The 20,867-nt window shown below is 35.1% G+C and overlaps 1 protein-coding gene across 4 annotated transcripts in view; it reads right to left on the bottom strand.

The window, feature by feature from the left end:
* LOC126720689 (molybdenum cofactor sulfurase) overlaps positions 1-19,350 on the bottom strand; it is a 36,210-nt gene extending 16,860 nt beyond the window's left edge. For 2 of the 4 annotated variants that reach the window (XM_050423438.1, XM_050423439.1), the window contains exons 1-15: positions 19,031-19,347; positions 17,304-17,402; positions 16,569-16,627; positions 16,128-16,288; positions 15,781-15,935; positions 14,837-14,963; positions 13,131-13,233; positions 12,991-13,036; positions 12,417-12,455; positions 12,185-12,341; positions 10,740-10,842; positions 8,639-8,755; positions 4,288-4,365; positions 4,058-4,159; positions 3,447-3,546 (exon numbers count right to left, since the gene is read on the bottom strand). In XM_050423438.1, coding sequence (XP_050279395.1) covers positions 3,447-3,546; positions 4,058-4,159; positions 4,288-4,365; positions 8,639-8,755; positions 10,740-10,842; positions 12,185-12,341; positions 12,417-12,455; positions 12,991-13,036; positions 13,131-13,233; positions 14,837-14,963; positions 15,781-15,935; positions 16,128-16,288; positions 16,569-16,627; positions 17,304-17,402; positions 19,031-19,142 — 1,558 coding nt within the window. In that variant the 5' untranslated portion in view covers positions 19,143-19,347. Of the gene's footprint in view, positions 1-3,446; positions 3,547-4,057; positions 4,160-4,287; positions 4,366-8,638; positions 8,756-10,739; positions 10,843-12,184; positions 12,342-12,416; positions 12,456-12,990; positions 13,037-13,130; positions 13,234-14,836; positions 14,964-15,780; positions 15,936-16,127; positions 16,289-16,568; positions 16,628-17,303; positions 17,403-19,030 lie in introns of all 4 variants that reach the window. The other 2 variants (XM_050423441.1, XM_050423440.1) reach the window with 2 other exon arrangements.
* Positions 19,351-20,867: the final 1,517 nt, after the last annotated feature.

The raw sequence follows: 20,867 nt of genomic DNA, 5'->3' as shown, positions 1-20,867 counted from the left end.
GGGAAGATAGAATCCTCTAACCTCGAAACCTCTACTCCTTGTTGGCTTCCAACAAACCTTATCAAGACCCAACCCCTGTGCAGTCGAAGAGTAGACCATATCCACAAACAGATCAAAAGATTTTTGTTCCCAATCTTGTGGTGGACGATGAAATTTAGCATCTCAATGAATCCTCCCACAAGACCAACACATAACCTCCGCTAATGAAGAATCCTTTGTCCTACTAATACAATAAAGTTTTGGAAAAGCCTCTTAGAGAAAACGATCTCCACACCACACATGCTTCCAAAACTTCACTCTAGTACCATCCCCCACATCATACAAAAGGAGTTCAGAAAAATTCAGCAAACCACTTCTAATGAATCTCCACAAGCTAACACCATAAGTACTTGTCACCTTTTTTGTGCAATCACCACCCCAAACATTCCCATATTTCGCCTCTATAACCCTCCTCCATAAAGCATCAATCTCTATACCATACCTCCACAACCATTTTCCTAACAAGGCAAAATTAAAACTCCTCAATCGTCTAATACCTAACCCCCCAACCTGCAACGGCTTACAAACCTCAGCCCAATTAACCGAGTGTAATTTAGATTCGCCACGAAACCCTCATCCGCAAGCCACATATTCTCAAATCTAAACCCCTCAAGGACAATCGAAAAGTGATCAAATAACAACCTAGACATCCGTCGTTGAGAAATAGTTGAAAAATTATCCTCTCAATCTGGAGAAAACAAAAATCTGTCCAGCCTAGCCTTCAAAGCAACTTCGCAAGAATTCAACCAAGTGAAAGATCCCCCTTGTAACGGAAGATCAAAGAGGCCTTGCTTAGAAATAAAATTAGAGAATTCCCGCATAGCAGCAGTAAAAGAAGTAGAACCAGAGCATTCAGAAGGAAACCTAACCACATTAAAGTCACCACCCACACACCATGGAACATTCCACCAACTGCTCAAATCAAATAATTCCTCCCATAAGAACCTTCTATCTCTCAATGAATTAGGACCATAAACACCAATAAACGCCCAAACAAACTGATTTGACACACTTGTAAATTTGCAAGAAATTGAAAATCGCTCCATTGCTTCCTCCACTTTATTCACAACGTGTGTGTGTCCCACGTCATTAACACCCCTCTAGAAGCTCCATAAGAGCCTAAGTAAGACCAATCAACATGTTGACCACCCCACAAACTGCAAATCACAACTCTAGTTATCAACTCCATTTTAGTTTCTTGAAGAAAAACAACATCTGGCCCCCATTTCCTAACCAAATTTCTAACCCGCAGCCTTTTATCCTACTCATTCAACCCTCTAACATTCCAAGAAATAATCTTCAAATTCATTGATGAAACATAACAGCCTGCTCCTTCCTTGCACTGCTTAGTTTAGTTGAACCATACTCAACATTCATAGAGGTCAATAAATTTTTCAACTCCTGCTAACCTTTTTGCCCCGACTTGACCTGTTTCATTTGATCACCTACTACATGATGCTGTTTATTCTTTTTCCTGGCCTTTATAGCTAACAACAATCCTGTAATTTGCTCCTCAAAACCTTCCAATGAAGTTCCCACCGATTTTCTAAAAGCCTAAATCCGATTGGTTACCCATTGTGATAACTGATTGCTATCAACATTCTCCTTACACCCAAACTCCTTCACAAAACTATACTCCAACTCCAAGGGAACTTCTATGGCCAAAAGTACCACAACTAGAGGCTCGCCACCTCTCTCCCAAGTCATCGACCTCTCATCAAATTCCCAAATCTCATCCTTTAACCCAATAACAACAGACAAAGAATCTACTAACCCATCACATTCATCTGCCCAACTAACCATCTGACCTTCATTGACAAGAGAATCATTACCTGTTACAACTTCTCCCTCCATGACTGAGTAATCCGACACGCTCTCTAGAGATCAATATAGAGACAGAGGAAGCACTATTTGCCAACCATCATGCAATTGTAACATCCACTCTTTGGAGTTACCCCATGATTTATCCAAATCTCCAACCAAGTCAATAATAGTGGGACAAGAGTGATGTACCCCCTTAAAATCAGAAGACTCATGTATTGTAACCATTACCTCCGAACCCACAGATTCCTCATCCTTATCCATCGCCACTCGGACTCAACTGACCGCCATAGCCACTCCCGCCTAGGTATGCTTGGAACAGTCGCCTGCCTCAAAGTTACTTGGGCTTGTCAAAATTGGGCCTGAGTAACTCTTATAATTACTCAATAGAGGTGCATGGGCTTCCAAAGGCCAAGGGCCCATTCCCATAATATCAATTTGAGCAAATTTGGCCTCCCGTGCTACCCAATTAACAGCTTGCTTATCACACTTATAACAATCCCAAGATACCCTTTCCAAAATCATTCACTTCCACAATCCCTAGCCAACGTGACCTCCTAATTGTCACTCCATTCCAAAATCAACATCTTTTGAATTTAAATTATTTAAAGGAAATCTGAATTTATTTCGTTCCAAAATTTTCTCCTTAATCTTATTCTGCCCATTAATACCACGGTTTCTACACTCCACACCACCCATGGCTGTCGAGATAGCGTTTTCAGCTGGAGCTTCAAAAACCACCACCTCTATACAAGATTTGTCTCTCAAAGGCTCCACTTTATTCTCCACTACTCAATTCTTCTCCTTCTCTCTAACGGAGGGCTGTTGTGAGTGCTTCCTTGCCTACACAAGAGCTTTTATCGTTTCAACAAAGGACCTAGAAGAATGATTCTCTGAAAACTGCTTAGGCTTGTATGGTAAAAATTTTGGACCACCCAACGCATAATGAGAAGGTTCCAACATTCTCCTTTATTCAATCCCAAGGCCCTCCAACCTTGTTGTACCTTGCCTGCAGGAATAATGAAAGATCTCCTCATCCCGCCTACTTTGAGCTCTGTCACTGATAAATATTGGCCAAACAAATTAGAACCCCGTTGCAACGTGTAAGCAGCATCTCCTTCCTTGAGCGTGAAAAAGTGCTTGGGGTTGACCCCAATCACAATGTGTTCCAAGCTATGCATTAACCAACGTGCTGCATTCTTACCCATAAAAACTGATTGCATGAAATACTTTCCCTATTCAAAAATCTTAAGGGAGAAAAAATTCCCCCCTTCCTCAATAAAAAAATGCAAAATCCACCCATACCGATCCAAGACAAATGTAAAAAATAACCGAAAACAATATTTCTGACTAATTTGAGGTAGTCAGGCCTCTCAGAGAGCACATTTTTCTCTAACTGCCAATTTCCTAACCGAAGTTAATTACGTCTTATAAAATGAAGCATATACAAAACTAGTGCTTGATGTGTAAGAACTGTTTAAGAGAGAGACACAAAGAAATATTTTTTTCCTGTTAGTGCTATAGCATGTTGAGAAGTTCCAAGACCATCTATAATAATATTGTATTAAGCAGCAAAGAGGGGTGACCTTTGTCTGGAAAGGGGATGGACCTTTCTCTCAAGTGATACCCAAGTCCAGTTTGATTTGGCAATGATACAAAGGAACTTTTCACGAAGTCAATAAATTTCTGCATATTATAACAAGAAAGAAAAATAAGACTGAAAAGAAAGGCACAACAAAATTTTTAAAAAAATTTATTCTTAGTTGCAACCCCTTACATCTACAATAAATAAGCCATCAACTGAAAATTCATTAAAAAAAGAAGGGTTCTGTTAATGGGTGCCCTTAGGACATTTATTAATTGGTCATTTTAGGAAAGTTTTGATACCACTTTTATGGGAAATATAAAAAGCTGTTAAAAAAATCAATTACATTTTTCTTTTCCCATAAAATTTTTCTAAATATTTCCTAAACCAATACCCTTAGGGCACCCATTAACATTTCCCAATTAAAATTAAGAGAGCCATCAACATATTTTCAAAAGAAATTCTTTAATTAGATGAATCTTGAAATTATCTCAGTATATTTTTACCTAAAATATGTTGTCACACTCATGCTGAAAATGCAATAAACTGCAGAACCATAAAAAAGAGTTTTTTATCCCTCAAAATTTGAACAGTAGCAAAAAGAAAATCTACCTTGGCATCTTCATATGATGACATATAACCAAAGGACACTCTAACAGCTCCCGTTGGTTTTCCATTAAGTACATCATAGTCATCCCAGCAAACATGGCCAGCCTAAACTCAAATGTGCAATTGTCAAGGATGTATTGCAGACATTCGACTTGCGGAAACCAAAGAAACAGATACAAAGCAATTATTGTCATATAAAGGTGGGCAAGTATCAGCCATAAAATAAGAAATACCTCCATATTTGAACGAAGATCCAAGTGAGACAAGCCAAGATATTTTGCACATGCTCCAGGATTGCAAAAGCATCCTGTCTACACAAGAAAGCAGGCAAAGAGATACCATACCAATCAGCATCCTATCAAAAATTAAGAAGTTGAACCATTTATTTCATTCTGCTCCTCCCATGTCATCAAGAACTAGATGTGTATTAGAAGACATCAAATCATACAATCAAACTTGTAAACGATACAAAGACATCAAAAAAATACAGCAATGTAAAGTGCACGTGCATTGTTAGGGACAGTGAAAATGTCCAACAGAGCATGCTTAAGTGTTGCCATTGTAAGCAACAAAAGATAGCATTTTACACGTATTCTAGTAACTAATCATCACCTTGGTTGCATTCTATGATGAAAAAGAAGAATATGAAAAGAAAATTACCAAAAAGTAAAATACATACCAAAGCTAAGAAAAGTGTGTGTGAGAGTGTGTGTGTGTATATATATAATTAAAAAATTGGATCATCAATTGCTGGAAATTAAATAAAAATGATTGTATAACGTCCATTCATACTATAAGGCATTAAGAGGGTCCACTATATCATATTTTCCTTGGATGGCAATATGGAGGGTGAAGGCTCCTTCAAGAGTACTTTTTCTTGTGGACAGCATCATGGAAGAAGATACGCGATATAGGAAATCTCATTAAACGGGGTAAATTTATAGTGAATTTTTATTGTATGTGTATAACAGGGTGAGATTGTTGATCATTTGCTATTGCATTGCCCAATAGCAAGGGAGTTATGGGGGTTTGTGTTTTTAGTGTTTCAAGTTAAATGGATGGTGCTGAAGATGGTGTGTGGGAGTGCTTCAATGTTGGCAATGTAGACTCAATTCTTTCAGAAATAGGGTATGGAACATAGTTCATCATGCTTGATATGGAATATTTGGAGTGATTATATCCACAATTTCCTAATAGATAAAGCTTTTGGGACAAATAGTAATTTATCATGGTACTAAAACAAGTGGTCTTGCGTTTGAGCCTTGTCTCTAACATGTGGAACCCCACTTAGTAAGAAGGAATTTGACCCCATGTGAGGGAAAGTGCTAGAATAATGGTTAAGTGATTATTATTTTTTCTTGTTCCTATGAGTGTTGCTAGATGTATTGCAAAAGTACAGAGGGATTTTTTTTGTGGGGAGGGATAGGAGATGAATTTAAGTATCACTTGGTTGGCTAGAGGAATGTTTCTGTACCACTTCATAATGGGGGTTTAGGTATACGAAATTTGATTTTCTTAATCAGGCATTGATGGGGAAGTGGTTGCGGCGGTATGCTTTGGAGAGAGAAGCTTTGAGGAGAAGGGTTATTGACACAAATATGGTAGTATATGGTGGGGCTGGTGCTCTAATATCATACAGGACCCTTATGAGGTTTTCCTGTGGAAGAGTATAAGGAAGGGGTGGGATACTTTTCATTGCTTTGTTAACTTTAAGGCGGGGGATGGTTCTTCTATTAAATTTTGGCAAGATCATTGGTGTGGGGGACATCCTCCAAAGGAGAACTGCCAGAATTATATAGTATTGAACATAATAAAGATGATTCTATGCAGAGCTTTTATCTTTCTCAGGGGATAGCTACCATTGGAATATCAGTTTTAACCAAGCGGTTCAAGATTGGAAGTTGGAATCGGTTTTCTCTTTTATGGAATTACTATATTTTGGAGTGTGGAGGGGGGATGGAGTGGACAAGTTGTGCTGGAAACTATCATCCCAGGGGGTGTTTGAAGTTAGATCCTATTATAAAGTCTTACCAAAAAATATAAATAAATAAATGTGGACGAGCAACAATCAGATCGCCCACATTTATTTCTTGTCTCTTTTTACCATCCCTACGCATGTGGCCAATAAAATTGAGAGGTTGCAAAGGGATTTCTTGTGGGGGGATTCCAAGCTACACTTGGTGGGATGGGATAAGGTGTGTGCACCTTTGGAAAATTGTGGGTTAGGAGTAAGGAAATTAACTACATTTAATAAAGTCTTACTAGGGAAGTGGTTATGGAGGTTTGGGATTGAGGAGACAAGGCTTGGAGAAGGGTTGTAGCTCTCAAGTTTGGGGAAGAATGGGGGGGATGGACTTCCAAGCTAGGTAGAGGGGTTCATGGATGTGGCTTGTGGAGAAGTATTCGCATGGGATGGGAGGATTTTAGCAAGAATATTCGTTTTGAGGTAGGGGTGGGGGATAGAGTGAAGCTTTGAACAGATCTATGGTGTGGAAATTCTCCTCTTCAATTGATTTTTCCGATTGTGTATGGGATGGTCTCCGATAAAGGGGCATCGGTGGCCTCTTCTCTTGAACGGTTGGGGATAGAGGAGCGGAGAAGCTGGGATGTTCATTTTTCTCGGAGACCAAATGATTGGGAAATGGGTGGTGTGGATGATTTTCTCCGTACCTTGGGCTCAAATCTTCCTCCCACTGAGAACGGAGATCGTATGTGATGGAAGTTGACAAAGAATGGGGTCTTTGATATTCGATCGTTCTACAATAAGTTAAGAAGCCCCTTGCCCATTATTTTTCCTTGGAAAGGTGTTTGGAAGGTTAAGGCTTCTCGGCGTGTTTCCTTCTTTGTGTGGACTGTTGTATGGGATAGGATCCTTACAGGTGATAATTTGAGGGGTAGAAGGTTGGATTTTGTCGACTGGTGTATCATGTGCCGCAGTAATGGGGAGACGGTGGATCATTTGTTACCACATTATGAAAAGGCTTATCAGTTGTGGACTTTGGTGTTTAGATCCTTTGGGTTCTCTTGGGTCTGCCAAAATCGATTGCGGATACTCTTTTTGGTTGGTGGAATTGGCTTGGAAAGTATTCGTCTAACATTTGGAATTTAGCTCCATTATGCTTGACGTGGTGTCTTTGGAGGGAGCGAAATAGGAGGACGTTTGAGGACATGGATAGCTCAGATGACCAGCTATTGGCCTCTTTCAATGGCACTTTGTTTGACTGGTCTAGGGCGTGGGGACTCACCTCTAGTGATTCTCTTCCTATATTCCTTAGCTCCCTCCTTTGTACTTAGTATCTTTCCTTTTCTTTTTCTTTTCTCTCTTTCTTTTCCCTATGTATTTTTCTCTCTGCCTTACGTTTTTTTTGCATAAGATAGTGTTTTTGAATATAATCTTTATTACCTATAAAAAAAAATAAAGTCTTACCATCCCCTTCTCATGTCTTCTTCTTGGAAAACTGTGTGGAAATGACATCTTGATTTTTGCTTAGTACTGCTACTATATGCATGGAAATTTACATTAACACAATACTAATAGGAGAGACTATAATCAAAATCCTACCTGAATTGGTGGAAACTATTGAGAATAAAATTATTAGTAGTACAATCAATAAATTCTAGGAGTATTTCTAAGAAATTGTGTTTTTTCAAGAACTAAATAATATTGTCGATTTTGAAGACATTTAGTCATTTTAAAGAGAAATTGGTGGGTTATGATCTGCAGATCTGCTGCAAGGTTACTATCATCTCTTGATTGGTCCTAGTGATCAGCCATTCCTTTGGAAAAGCATTTGGAAACCAAAAATCTCTCCTAGAGTTACTTTCTTTGTATTGACGGCAGCTTTGGGGAAAATTCTGATGATTGATAATTTGAGGAAAAAGGTTTGAATTTCAGATTGGTGTTATACGTGCAAATGAAATGGGGAATCGGTCAATCACCTGTTACTTCATTGCTCTATTGCTACTGATTTGTGGTCCATGGTATTGGGTTTGTTTGGAGTGCATTGGGTGATGGCAAGGTCTGCTATTGAGTTGTTAGCTTGCTGGCAAGGTAGATTTGGTCACCATAGGAAGGGTGATATATGGATGGCTATGCCCTATTGTTTGATGTGGTGCCTTTGGAGGGAAAGAAATAATAGGAGCTTTGAAGATACAGAAAGAATCATCCCTGATCTTAAGTTATACTTTTTAAGAACCCTATTGGATTGGTTGTCAGCTGGGCAAAGTCACACTTTATTTTTTGTTGTTAATTTAATAGATTTATGTAATTTATGCAATTGATTGTTTGATCCCTGTATTCTTGGGTGACCTTTTTTTATATCAATAATAATTTTATTACTTATAAAAATAAAAAATAAAAAGTTCTCGACTTGAGATAGAAGCTACTTCAAGAAATCAATTATATGCTTTTGCAACTCAAATAAAATGAATCTTCCCAATCTTTATGGAGTGAAAACATCAATTCAGCCATTTATTATGCAGAAAAATTCAATCATAAAAACAAAGTAACAAAAATATATTTAAAATATGATGTAATGTACAAGAATAAAACATAAATATGCATGTTTATTTCAAAAAATTTACCCGTAACTGAATTCCAGATAAGGATGACAGTTTTTCCACTTCACGGTATCCAAACCAAGAACCATCAGGCCTTTTCAAGTTGAATGAGACAATAGGACCCCATTCACGACATAATACCTAGGGGAGAAATACCATAACACTTGTCAGATCTTTTTCAACAGATTCTGGAATAAGTTAGAAAAGAACATGCCTATGCATATGTTATCGTAATTTTTTTTGTTTTTGAGATAAGTACATGTCTTAGCATGATGTGACTCGCCTAAAGGCAGGCATTCCAAAGTGATCACTTTACATACATAATATCATTTAGGAGCTCCAAAAGAATCTTAATCCAATTTGTATAATTGGCTTAAGCTAAAATGGAATATGATATCTAGTTTTCACTTCTCACAAGAATGTCAACAAACAAAACCAAAAAAAAGGAAGAAAACATGCATTCTGTAAAATAAGGCATCCTTGTTAGTTGTTCCGCCAAGAGAATTGTGTTTTTGGCCTTGACCCAACCATATTCTGAAGTAGGACAAGGGGGAACAACAAAATCTGATTTAGAACACCAGGGGCAGATCCGGTATAGCTTGGATTTTGAAGAATTAGGGTTAGGTTTTGGTGGGGAATAGGCTAGAAAATAATAGGGATTATAGGGCTTTCAAAGGGGACAAGGATTAATAGGGTTTTGGAATGAAAACAAAGGTAAAAATCAAGATTTGGGTTACTGTAAACAGTGATGTGAATAGTAACCGTGAATGGTAAATTTAAAGAAAATAGATAAACTCTAGGAATCACACCTAGACTTCCTAAGCATCACTCCTAGGGTTCCTTGGCATCACACCTCGGAGAAGGTTGCATCACACAAACCATAAAAGAAAGCATAGCTCTTAAATTCTAAAAACATTCATTGATCTCTACCTCAATAGAAAGTATTACAACTCTTTAAATAGAAGACTAATACCTAATCCTAGTTGAACTAGGATTTCTTAAAAGCCTAAGAAATCCTTAGGCTTTTACTACTAAGCCCAAGTAAATAAACAAACTTAAAATAAAGCCCAAAAGAAGATCTAATAGACTGTTAGCACAGCCCATTCCATAATATTATGAAATTACAAAATTGCCCTTGATACATAAAATCAAATAAAATATAGGAAATCTGTCTTCTCACTGCCTCCTGCATCATATTCACAACATCCTATTAATAAATTTGGACCCAGATTTTGAAAATAGACAGCCTTAAATAATTACTATCACTATGACACAATACACTTTGAAGCATGAATACATCACAGTTAAGAGTTATAAAGTATAAAAAATTAGGGTTAAGAGAGAAGAATTGAGAGGGAGACACAGAGAAGAAAGGTAAAAAAGGTTTAGGGCTTGATCAATCAGTCCCTAACCTGAGCACATATTTATATTATAGGGATACAGCAAGAATACAAGACTACCCCTATGCTGATATAATACATCAGGGGAATAGAAAAATAACAATAACTCTAACAATCAAAAAGACACTATAATAGACATAGGACAGCTCTAAGATCAAAACTGATGAAGGACCGCAACTCAGACAAAACTTGATGCCTCTGATATCAAATCTGGTGCAGGGCCTTCACATTCATCACCAACGAACCAGGAAAGCAATGAGCTTGTGGACTGAGGCTGTTCTGAAGGGAAATGATCAGGATAAGGCTAAACAATGAGACTCTGGGTTGCACTTGCAGGCTGGAAAATACTAACAAAAAAGATAGAAGGAAGAAGACAAAAGGAACTAGAATCAATATGCTACCAACCAAACTCACACACCAAGTTTTCTGAATCAAAACGCTTGGACCCAAAAGCAAACCCTTAAGACCCACAGAACTGACCCAACCTGATACATAATACCCACAAAATCCTCAAGCCAACTTTTTTACTTAATATAAATATGAAGCTAGAGTATCATAAGCACTGAAATTGTGAAGCATTCTTGGTTGTAGTAAATGAGAAGGTGCAGAATGAGGCATCTTCTCTGAATAAAATTAGCAATTAACTTCAATAACAAACTAACTTTTTCTCCATTTTCTTTACTTACAAAAACAAAAACAAAAAAAAAAAGCAAAACAAAACTAACCTTCAAACTGTCACTTTTGTAAACTTTGCACACACTGGCTCCATTTTCATGCCTTAAGGCCAAAAGCATCTTCCTCAGATATGTAGCAAGCGCTGCTGTATGCCTGAAAGGTGATATGCACTTTAGAACATTGCATATTAATCTAAAGCGTGAATGTTCAATTAAAAGAGCAAGGAAAAGAAAGAGTATAAACGGCAAGGAGAACATAAATTTTCCTGACTAACATGAAATCTTATGTGTGCACATTACAAAATAATACAAAAGTTGGCACACATTTTTTTCTTAACCTCTGCCGGCAAATGTGGGAACAAGACATGTAAATTAAATAAGAGGGATATAACGATTTTTTTATTATTATTTATCAATATCCAGTTACAAGAACTAGCAGCATTTACAACAGAAGTACTAAGAGTAGCTCCATACGTCAACCCAAGGCACATCTTCCTCTACAGACATTGAAAAGGTACTAAGGAAAACCAATAGGCATTAAATTATGGGTCCTTGTCAACCCAAGGCACATCTTCCTCTACAGACATTGAAAAGGTACTAAGGAAAACCAATAGGCATTAAATTATGGGTCCTTAACCTCACCAGGGTTACTTTTTGAACTCACTTCAGTTATTCCTTATTCCTTCCTAGTCTGAATAACCACATGAACCGTGAATTATCTTATGAGTCTCAATTAAATAGATGAGCTATAACTTCTTTGAAAAAAAAAAAAAAAAAAAACTGATCAACAAACAATTGATAATTTGCTCACTACCAGTTGATCAAACATATTCCTCTCATTCCATCAACTAATTTTATCTGTGAGAGTTGATGAAAATAAATGTTTTATGTATTCTTCTAGTTTTATTGTGTATTAAACTAATAGAGTATCATATGTTTTATTACCATACACTTCAACAATTTTATTCTCTTTTGTGTTCTCTATTGTGTATTTCCCTCTTTCTTTTTTCCCTGTATATCTTCCCATACGTTAAAGCAAGAAATGCACTTTGAATCTTCCATTAAATTATATATGTGTATATATATAGATAGATAGAGAGAGAGAGAGAATGACTTTCTCATTATCAAATATTGCATTGAATTTATTATAGGAAACTGTAAATGAAAGTCTCTTTCTCATTCCCGCTATCTATTCCAACAATACACTAGAAAAAAAGTGAATGGAATCCCATCATTGTACTTGCATGTATTTTTTAATAAAAGAAGGTATTTATAATATCTCCAACAAAAGAAAGTTTCGAGAAGGATCACAAACAAAACTATTTAAATTTTTGAAATAAAATATGATGATCATGAATGTCCTTTTTCTTTTTCTACTAAGGATAAACCACACCAAATAAGCACACATAGAAATTCGTTAAACAAATAAAGATAATTCCATTATCATCATCAAGAGAAACAATATTCACATTATAAAGGAAGCCAATTTCACATACCGGCCTATTGCAGAGATAGTCAGGGAATTCAGAATTTTGAATCCATGACAGATTGATGCTATGCTCAAGAATGAAGCAGTGCCATCCTCAAAAAGTTCCTCAATCCCTTCTCTTCTTTTAACAAAGTCAATGTCAGCAATTGAGGCAGCAACTGTGCCTGTAAAGTTCTTATAGTGAAACAATGTAACAACCACATTGAATACTGGTTGCAATTATACACCCAAGCACAAACCTCCACTGAAGTAGGTTTTCTTCAATAACTTTGCTGCATCTGCAGAACAAAATAATCAAAAAGAAAATGAGGAAAATAATTTTTTTTTTCCCTCAAAGATCAATAGACCTAATAAAATTATGATCTTTAAAACCTTCAGATAGGAGAAGAAAGAGAGAAACTTAGGGTTTAGACAAGAATAGCTTATCAAGAAATCAGGGTATAACTGAGCCCATGCTCTGAAATTGGTAATGAAATTCTGTTACAATTGAAAAACTAATTACAAGAGCTGGAATTCTGTTATAATCTGACACCTTTGACTTTAAATTAAAGACAGAATTAATTACCCGAATAGCTGTAATCATCTACTTAACTATCCAAATTGTAAGTGTAACTGTAAAGTAGTACTTTCAGGAAGAATCAGGAGTAAAATATAAAACGAAAAATAAAAGAAGAAAAAATGAATTCTAAATACATATCATGCCATTAAATAGATATGGGATGATGATCACACATGATAAATGGAGAAACCTTTCAAACCACAAATCACATAATAATTTCAAAAAATTATACATTTTCAGAATCAAATGCTTACCATTTCGAGCGATGAGAGCTCCAAGTCCAGTTGGATAGCCAAATATCTTCACAAAAACAATATGAAGACAAAAAGACATCAACATCCAAAGGTAGTTGTTTCTTACAGATGAAATTTCTACACACACACACATCGCACACCTTATAGAAGGAGATGACGACAAAATCCACAGGATATTTTGATAAATCTGGTGGTTCTGTTGCACATCCTTTTGCCGCATCAACCAATACCATCCATCTCCCACTGTTATGACATTAAGAAGACAATATTTGCATTCATGAGTGATATACAAATTATTGAAATCATTACTTTGAGGAACCAGCAAAGAGAAATCTCCTCTATCATCCAGATGCAACAACAATAACAATAAAATCTGCTAACAATCAGGTAACATTTATAACTTAAGTTTCATAAGTTTCTTGGCTAGCACAGCCTGATCAAAGATTCTACAAAAGGGGTTGACTTGTGGATATACCTGAAGTTATTGTTTCCTTCACATTATACATGCATTCAGAAAGCCAAATCATCTAAAATAATTTCACTATTTTAGATACCTTTAAGTCTTGTTTTGATAAGTAAAACAGAAGCAGTACAAAAAGTTTTGGGAAAAAAAAAATAGTTAATTTTATGGTATTTAGATAGCTTTAAGTCTTTCTAGTCAATCAAAAGAAAAGGTCAAGAAATCATTTATAAATATTTCCATTCATTATGGCAGAACTATAAACCTAGATGGAAATATTCAAAATATGAGGAAATACTGGGAATCATTCTTTTTTTTTATAATATAAATTCAAAGATTCTTGTTTGAAGATATAAAAGCATTATACACATAAAATTTAGTAGGTTCATAGAATATAGCCATGTACTGTAACAAACATTGCACAAGAAGTAATTTTGTCCGCCAGAAAATCATTAAGATCAAAATCTCTCTCTCTCTCTCTCTCTCTCTCTCTCTCTCTCTCTCTCTCTCTCTCTCTCTCTCTCTCTCTCTCTCTCTCTCTCTCTATATATATATATATATATATGTGTGTATGTATCTTTCCATCCCAGAAATTTCGTTTAGGTTTGATTTTAGTCCCTCAAATTTAAAAAGTTAGGATTTGGTTCCTGAAATTTCAAAAAAGTGGACAATGTGGTCCCCCCGACCCAATTTACGAGGGAATAAATCAAACCAACCACGTATTTAAGGGAACAAAATTGAACCAACATATTTAAGAGACCGAACATCCCATATTTATGAGACCAAAATCAAACTGACCCCATAGACGAAGGGATGAAATGTTCCCTTTCTGATACTTCAGGAATAAATCCAAACTTTTTAAGGACCAAAATTAAATTTACCCCAAATTTTTTTTTTTTTTTTGACAGGTAAAATTTACCCCAAATTTCAAGGACCAACAATAAAATTTGACATGTTATGTTGTACAAATACTAGAATGGGCACAGACTCAACCACCAATTCTGCGAGCTCTTGTAGAGACAAGACATGGACATAAAACGAAAACAACAAAACAAGGCACAAACAACACACATGCTTGCACGTCATCATGCATGTTATTACTTACTAGTTTCTTTATGCTCATGGACATGGTCTCCATTTTATCATGATCCTCTTTACCAGAAGCAAGCCATGGACATGGCATTGACATGGTATACTAAATTACTCACAAATCACATACAAACTAGCAGTAACTTCATCCATCAAAAGCTACACCCAAATCAGTTCATATAGTTCATACACAAGTTATGTAGTTATGAATTTCATAATTGCAAAATTTCTGTATATCAATGGTAGAATGTGGCCTAAGTTAACTAAAGGATGCATGACATGATATGGGTTATATACTTGCAAAACGGGGAGCCTTCCAAAATTTTTTCTGAATCTTCCTTAATAATCTTCACCAAGTCAAGGCTGAATCTCAAACCTGAGAAATTGCACTCTGAGGGGAAGGCAAATAAGTTATATGCATCACCTGCATTAAGTGAAGTACATGATAAAAGAAAGTGAGATAGTGTCAAATATATGTACATGGTCATGAATTCTTAAGCACATATCATTTTGCAATTGTTTATTTTTCTAACTAAAATACAATATAATATCCTAAGGATTATATAAAGGTAAGATTAGAGTTTGTAACAGAGTATTAGCGTTAGGAATGATTTATTTTCAGTCATTGCCATAATCACTGCATAGGAGGGCAGAAATTTTATGCAAGAAGAAATTTCAATCCCACAAAAGACCTTAAGGATATTCACCTACAAGAATTTTAATGGTTTATACAACATGGAAACTTACAAATAACTTCAATTAACTAAATGGAACTCAAATTATGGTACAATACAAGACCCTTTAAAAACTAAATTTTTTTTATTTTTTATAGGTAATAAAACTTTTATTGAAACTGAACATCATGTTCACGATAGTGAACACTCTGAACAAGGAAAAAATACAACCAAATCAAGAGCTAAAAGAAAGGGAGGGTAAAAACTCAGACAATGAAATACAACTCGTACAACCCCAAGTACAAGCCCATAGAAACAAAGTACCAAAAAGAAGAGACTTTAAGAGGTCTAAGATGCACTAATAATCATTATATCCATATCAGAAATCTTTAAGGACCATAAAATTATTGCAACCATGTAAAATTTATATGCTGGACGAGGTATAAACAAGTTCTTCTAAGATATGACAAGGGACACTAACGTCCATTTTGCACAGCACAATCAAAATTTTAAAATAGCAAAAATATTTCTAATGAATTCTGAACATATTATAAACATCATAGCTACCTATCAGCTCCTCCTCAAGGAACTTTTCTTCATTTCTCCTTTGTATTTGGTGCTGGGATAAACTGACAGATGCAGCTATGCCATTTGATACACCATGATGCACAGTCTCTTCAATATCTACTGCAAAGGCTGCAGCCCCTTGACTGAGAGCATATCTAAAATTTCAATAAGGATTGCATAGCCATGGAATTATAAGGAAGAAAGAAGAAAAAAAAAATTATAATGAGACCATTCAGGAAATTAATTAATAAGCTAAAAATTGAAGCAAAAATATACAGAAGATACTCAAGGCATCAAAAAGTGTGACTATTCAATAGCAACCAAAGGAAGCTACTACAGTAGGATACTCTCTAATACCAAGGACACTATTGTGATTCTCCATTGTATACATAAAACAGCTCTTTTGACTCCATGGAAAGGCCTCCCCAACCAGCTTCAGTGCCGCTGATGCCCCAGAAGTGAATATACATTTGTAGTCCTTTGGGGATGCATTGAAATATTCAAGGACCTGATACTCACAACAGGTCATTCAACAACTGATGGAAATTTTAGAATTTGGAACAAAGTATCACTTGCTTACACATGAAACACTGAAACAAGATAGCAGTCAAACTGATTGAGAAAATACCATTATCTACAAAGAATTCATTAATGTTTGCAGATAACTTGGAAATTGAATGTTGTGAAACCGTTAAAGAATAGCTATGATAAATCTGAAAGTCTGATGTTCACAAAACCTTATGGGCAGATATCAAAGTATTAAAGGCTGCTAAGATAACATATAGTACCTGTTGGCGAGCTTCCCTCACAATTTCACAAGTGGCAGAGCTGGAGTCACTTTGGCTGTCTAAGCTTATATTAAGGAAGCTTACTCGATGAAATGCAATTATGAACAATCAAATATACAAATATGTTTTGCATGTAACAAGAGGGTAACGCAAAAAGGTAAATAGAACATCCCATATTCTTGAAATAAAGGTCAGAAAACACTATATATAAAAAATAGTACGGAAGGAGCAATACAAGTCATCACCATGAAAATTTTATTAAATTATGAAATTTGAAATAGTTAAGAGAAGACACAGATGGAAGAAGAGCTTCTACTTCTCTCTCAATTGGTTTTTTATTTGATATTGATCACACAGAATCCGTAGTAGGAGCTGAAGTATTACTCTCTCTTTTTTGGGTTAGTCAAACCCTCCCAACAGATAGGGTATGCTCTCTCAAATCACAATGCAACCCAAATTATTGCGAAGGCTCTAAACAGAACCATGGAAACAAAATTAAAAGCAGATAGCCATATCAAAATTAAGTAGTGTAAAACAACAAGGGGACTTCAAGCTACTTCTCCAGGCAAAATTCCCCTAAAGCTACAAAAGCAATTTTAAAAGGTAACAACACACTACCAAAGACTTCAACAAAAACAAAGTCAATTAAGCAATTCCACAATAATTCAAGATTCAGCTAATATTGCAAACCTTACAAAAATATACAAAAGCATTTTAATTTGCATAACAGGATACGAGGATTTCCATAAACATTAGTGGTGAGATCTCTAAAGACTGCTTCCATCTGCAACTCAGAGTACAAAGTTGACCCAGCATGATCCAAGTATACAAGACCTAACATTACAAAAATCAAATACTATCTTAAGTTCCTTTAGTGTTCGCTCTAACTTTCTCAGCACACATATAGAGCAAGTCTTTTTTCCCCCTTAAACATTGATTTTTTTTTTTCTTTGTTTACCAAAAAAAAACCAAAATGACACAATGAAATACTTATATAGTTTCTTTCATTTCCTTTCAACTCCTCAGCAAGTACCTTGATCAAGCTAAATTCATTTCCCTTCACTTTTCTCAGCAACCAAACAAAGAGCAAGTACTTTAATCAATCTAAATTCATCATTTCTCGATGCCAAAAACGATATGAAAAACACAAATCAGATCCTTTCTTAACTTCCTTTTATGTTTTCTTTGGGAATGTAAACAAGTCAAGTTGAGCTAAAGATTGAAAGTTCAAGATTTTTCATTTAATTTTATTTTGAACACAAGCCGAGTTCAACCTCATCACCAAACTAGAGTATATGTTCAAACTTGGTTCATTTTATTGTTAAACAAATTTGAGCAAAACTTATTCTTTTTAAAAAAAAGGAACCCCCCCCCCCCCCCCCCCCCCCGTGGATATGAGCCAGAGGGACAAACCCAAGATGCCTACACATCCCCATTGAGCAGGCATCAGATAAATCGCAAAATGCCTCAACTAGGAGTATAATAAGAGACTTTTGGCTTTCCAGTTAGTCCAAGCACTCTCCCTCACCGCTAAGGCACCCCGGGTATGGGGGAAAAGACACAAACAAAAGTAAGGAGTTCAACTTACTCAATAAAACCTACAACTAAAATTGTTTACATGTTTACAAATATATGCTAATTACTAGATAGAAAGATCCTCAGTTATGAACTTATAAAAATTAGATTCTAAACCTTGTATTGGATAGTATTTTCAATAAGTTAATAATAAGAATTTGATATCTTATATCTTATGAACTTATTAAAAAAAAAAAATCTTATATCTTATGAACTTTGTGTCCATTTGGAAATAACTTATTTAGCTGAAACTGAAAACTTTTTGCTGAAAGTAAAAGTAAAAGTTAGCTGAAATAGTCCAGTTGGACCTATGAATAGTACTTTAAAAGGCAATAAGATTCATAGTAGGAAAAATAAGTTGAATAGTAAAATAAGCTGGCAAAAATAATCAATGCCAAGCACGCACTTATGCGAAATTCTTAGGTAGTTCTCTAAAGTAGTGCGAGCTCTCATATAGGGATGGGCCCTATGGTGGGTCTCACGTGTGGGCCCACCCATATCTAATTTTTTTTTTTCAATGAAATTGCTTACAAACTTACATAATCTAATCTCCTATCTACAAAAGTACATTCTAGCTATAAACATATAATGTTATACATACTTTAATCAAGCCTCAAGCAACGATCTTGTTCACAAACATATTATTATATTTTAAAACTCGACTCGTTTAACACTCGGAGCCTAAACTTATGCTGAACTTGGCTCATTTAGCAGATAAGCAACCTGTTTATGAACAGCTAGATTCATTTACAGCAATAGTTTTCTTTAACTTTCTCAGCAGCCAAACAGAAAGTTTGACTAAAACCAAAAAAATAATAATAATAATAATAAAGAAATAAATAAAAAGTATTGAAATCTTCTTTGAAAAGAGAGAGAGAAAATCTGACCATCTAATCTTTTGAACTCAGTAGCTCGGATTTGATCAATAGACTTGGGGCCACTGGGGTACCCATAATCGGCGCCAAATTCCTTGAGAAACTCTTCCTTTTCTGGGTCCATTTTTTTGGTGTAGATATTTTCTACGACTGCGAAAGCGCGCGCTAGAGAAAGAGAGAACGAGAATCACGTGTGAACGTGAGAAGTGGGAATTGAAATAACGTAGGACGGTAGGACTACTTTTTTTCTTTTTTTGTGTTCGTGAGCCGAATGAATGTGAGGCTGTCTTTTTTTTGGGCAGTTTTCACTCAGGTCAGCATCCGACAGGGTTAAGTGCACCGGAGAACTAGACTTAATTCAAACTCTTTTCTCTTTAAAATAAAATAAAATTTAAAATAAAATAAAATAAAAAGTGAATTTTTTTTTTCTTAAGGTGTATGCGTAGATTGAACCCAAAATTTTTTATTTAAATATTAAAAATTTTATCAATTGAGAAAATAAAACCCACAATTTAAGACCATGCAGTCCAAATAAGGTATCAAATACCATTTTTTTTCTTTTTTCCTTTTTTGTTTAGTATGATATTGGGTGAACCTACGTTTTTAGTTATAACACATGTAGTTTTCTTTTTGCAGCAAAAAAGAAAAAAGGGTTATAAAACGTGTGAGTGGATACTGGATGGTGCTTTAATTGATTTTGAAGTGAAATCAAAAAGTTAAAAGAGATAAAGCAAGTCTTAGCCAATTGAGTCCAAAATTTGTATTTTGCATTTCTTACTTTACGATCCCGAGACTAAGGAGGTGTTTGGTTTGTGTTTTCAAATAACAATTTTTAGTTTTTAAATGATATTACACGTATTTTCACACACTTTTTTAATAATATGTATTTCCACGTATTTTTAAATAACAATTTTTAGTTTTTAAACATATTCACCAAACGGGTCCTAAGAATGAAGAAAAAGAGGGTTGAAAAAAATAGTTGATAAAATCAAGAAAATTTTATATTTTAATAAAATATAATGTAAAATAGATAATCTGATGTAGAGTATTTTAAAAAATGAGTATATAAAAAAATAAAAATAAAAGTAGATTCTTATACTAAAATAGACAAATTAAAAAAGAGTACATTCAATCCTAAGCAATACCTGCCTGTGTTAAGAAAATAGTAGGTTAGGGTTAAAAAAAAAAAAAAAAAATTGTGAGGGACAGAAGAGAGAAAAAACAATGATGAAAATAAATAAATAAATAAAAAAAACCAGTGGTTCATTCTTTAATTGTGAGACATACATGAAAAATGATAATTTTTAGATTTTTTTTTTTAAGGGAAAAGTTTTTTGGGTGTTGTCATGTTGCAACCATAGAGATAGGAGTGGTAATTCGTATTCACGTGTCAAGTTTATGTCGTGCCAATTTATGAGTATTCGACTATATAAGGGAACACTAACTCGACACGTTTATTAAACGGGTCGTGATTCCTCAATCCTAACACGAAATGTTTATTAAATGGGTCAGTCGTGTCAACATGTTTATCAGATTTCGTCAAAGTAATAATAATAATAATAATAATAATAATAATAATACAAATTTTAGTAGGCAAAAATGCACTTTTGATCCCTACATTTTGGGCATATTCTCATTTTGGTCCTTAATTTGATTTTGCACCTACCTCATTCCCAAAAAATGGAAAATCACATCCATTTTGATTCCTCCTGTCAACCCATTAATGGAAGTTGCTTACATGGCACACGAAGTGCCCAATTGGCACTGTAAATGTTGACGTGACTAATAAAATAAAATAAAAATTATTTGGCATTTTTAAATGCCATGTCAGCATTTTAATTATAAAATA

The sequence above is a fragment of the Quercus robur genome, chromosome 4 (genome assembly GCF_932294415.1).
Source record: "Quercus robur chromosome 4, dhQueRobu3.1, whole genome shotgun sequence".
NCBI lineage: Eukaryota > Viridiplantae > Streptophyta > Magnoliopsida > Fagales > Fagaceae > Quercus > Quercus robur.
Note: the sequence above shows the minus strand (reverse complement) of the source record. Positions and strands in the feature narration are given on the sequence as shown.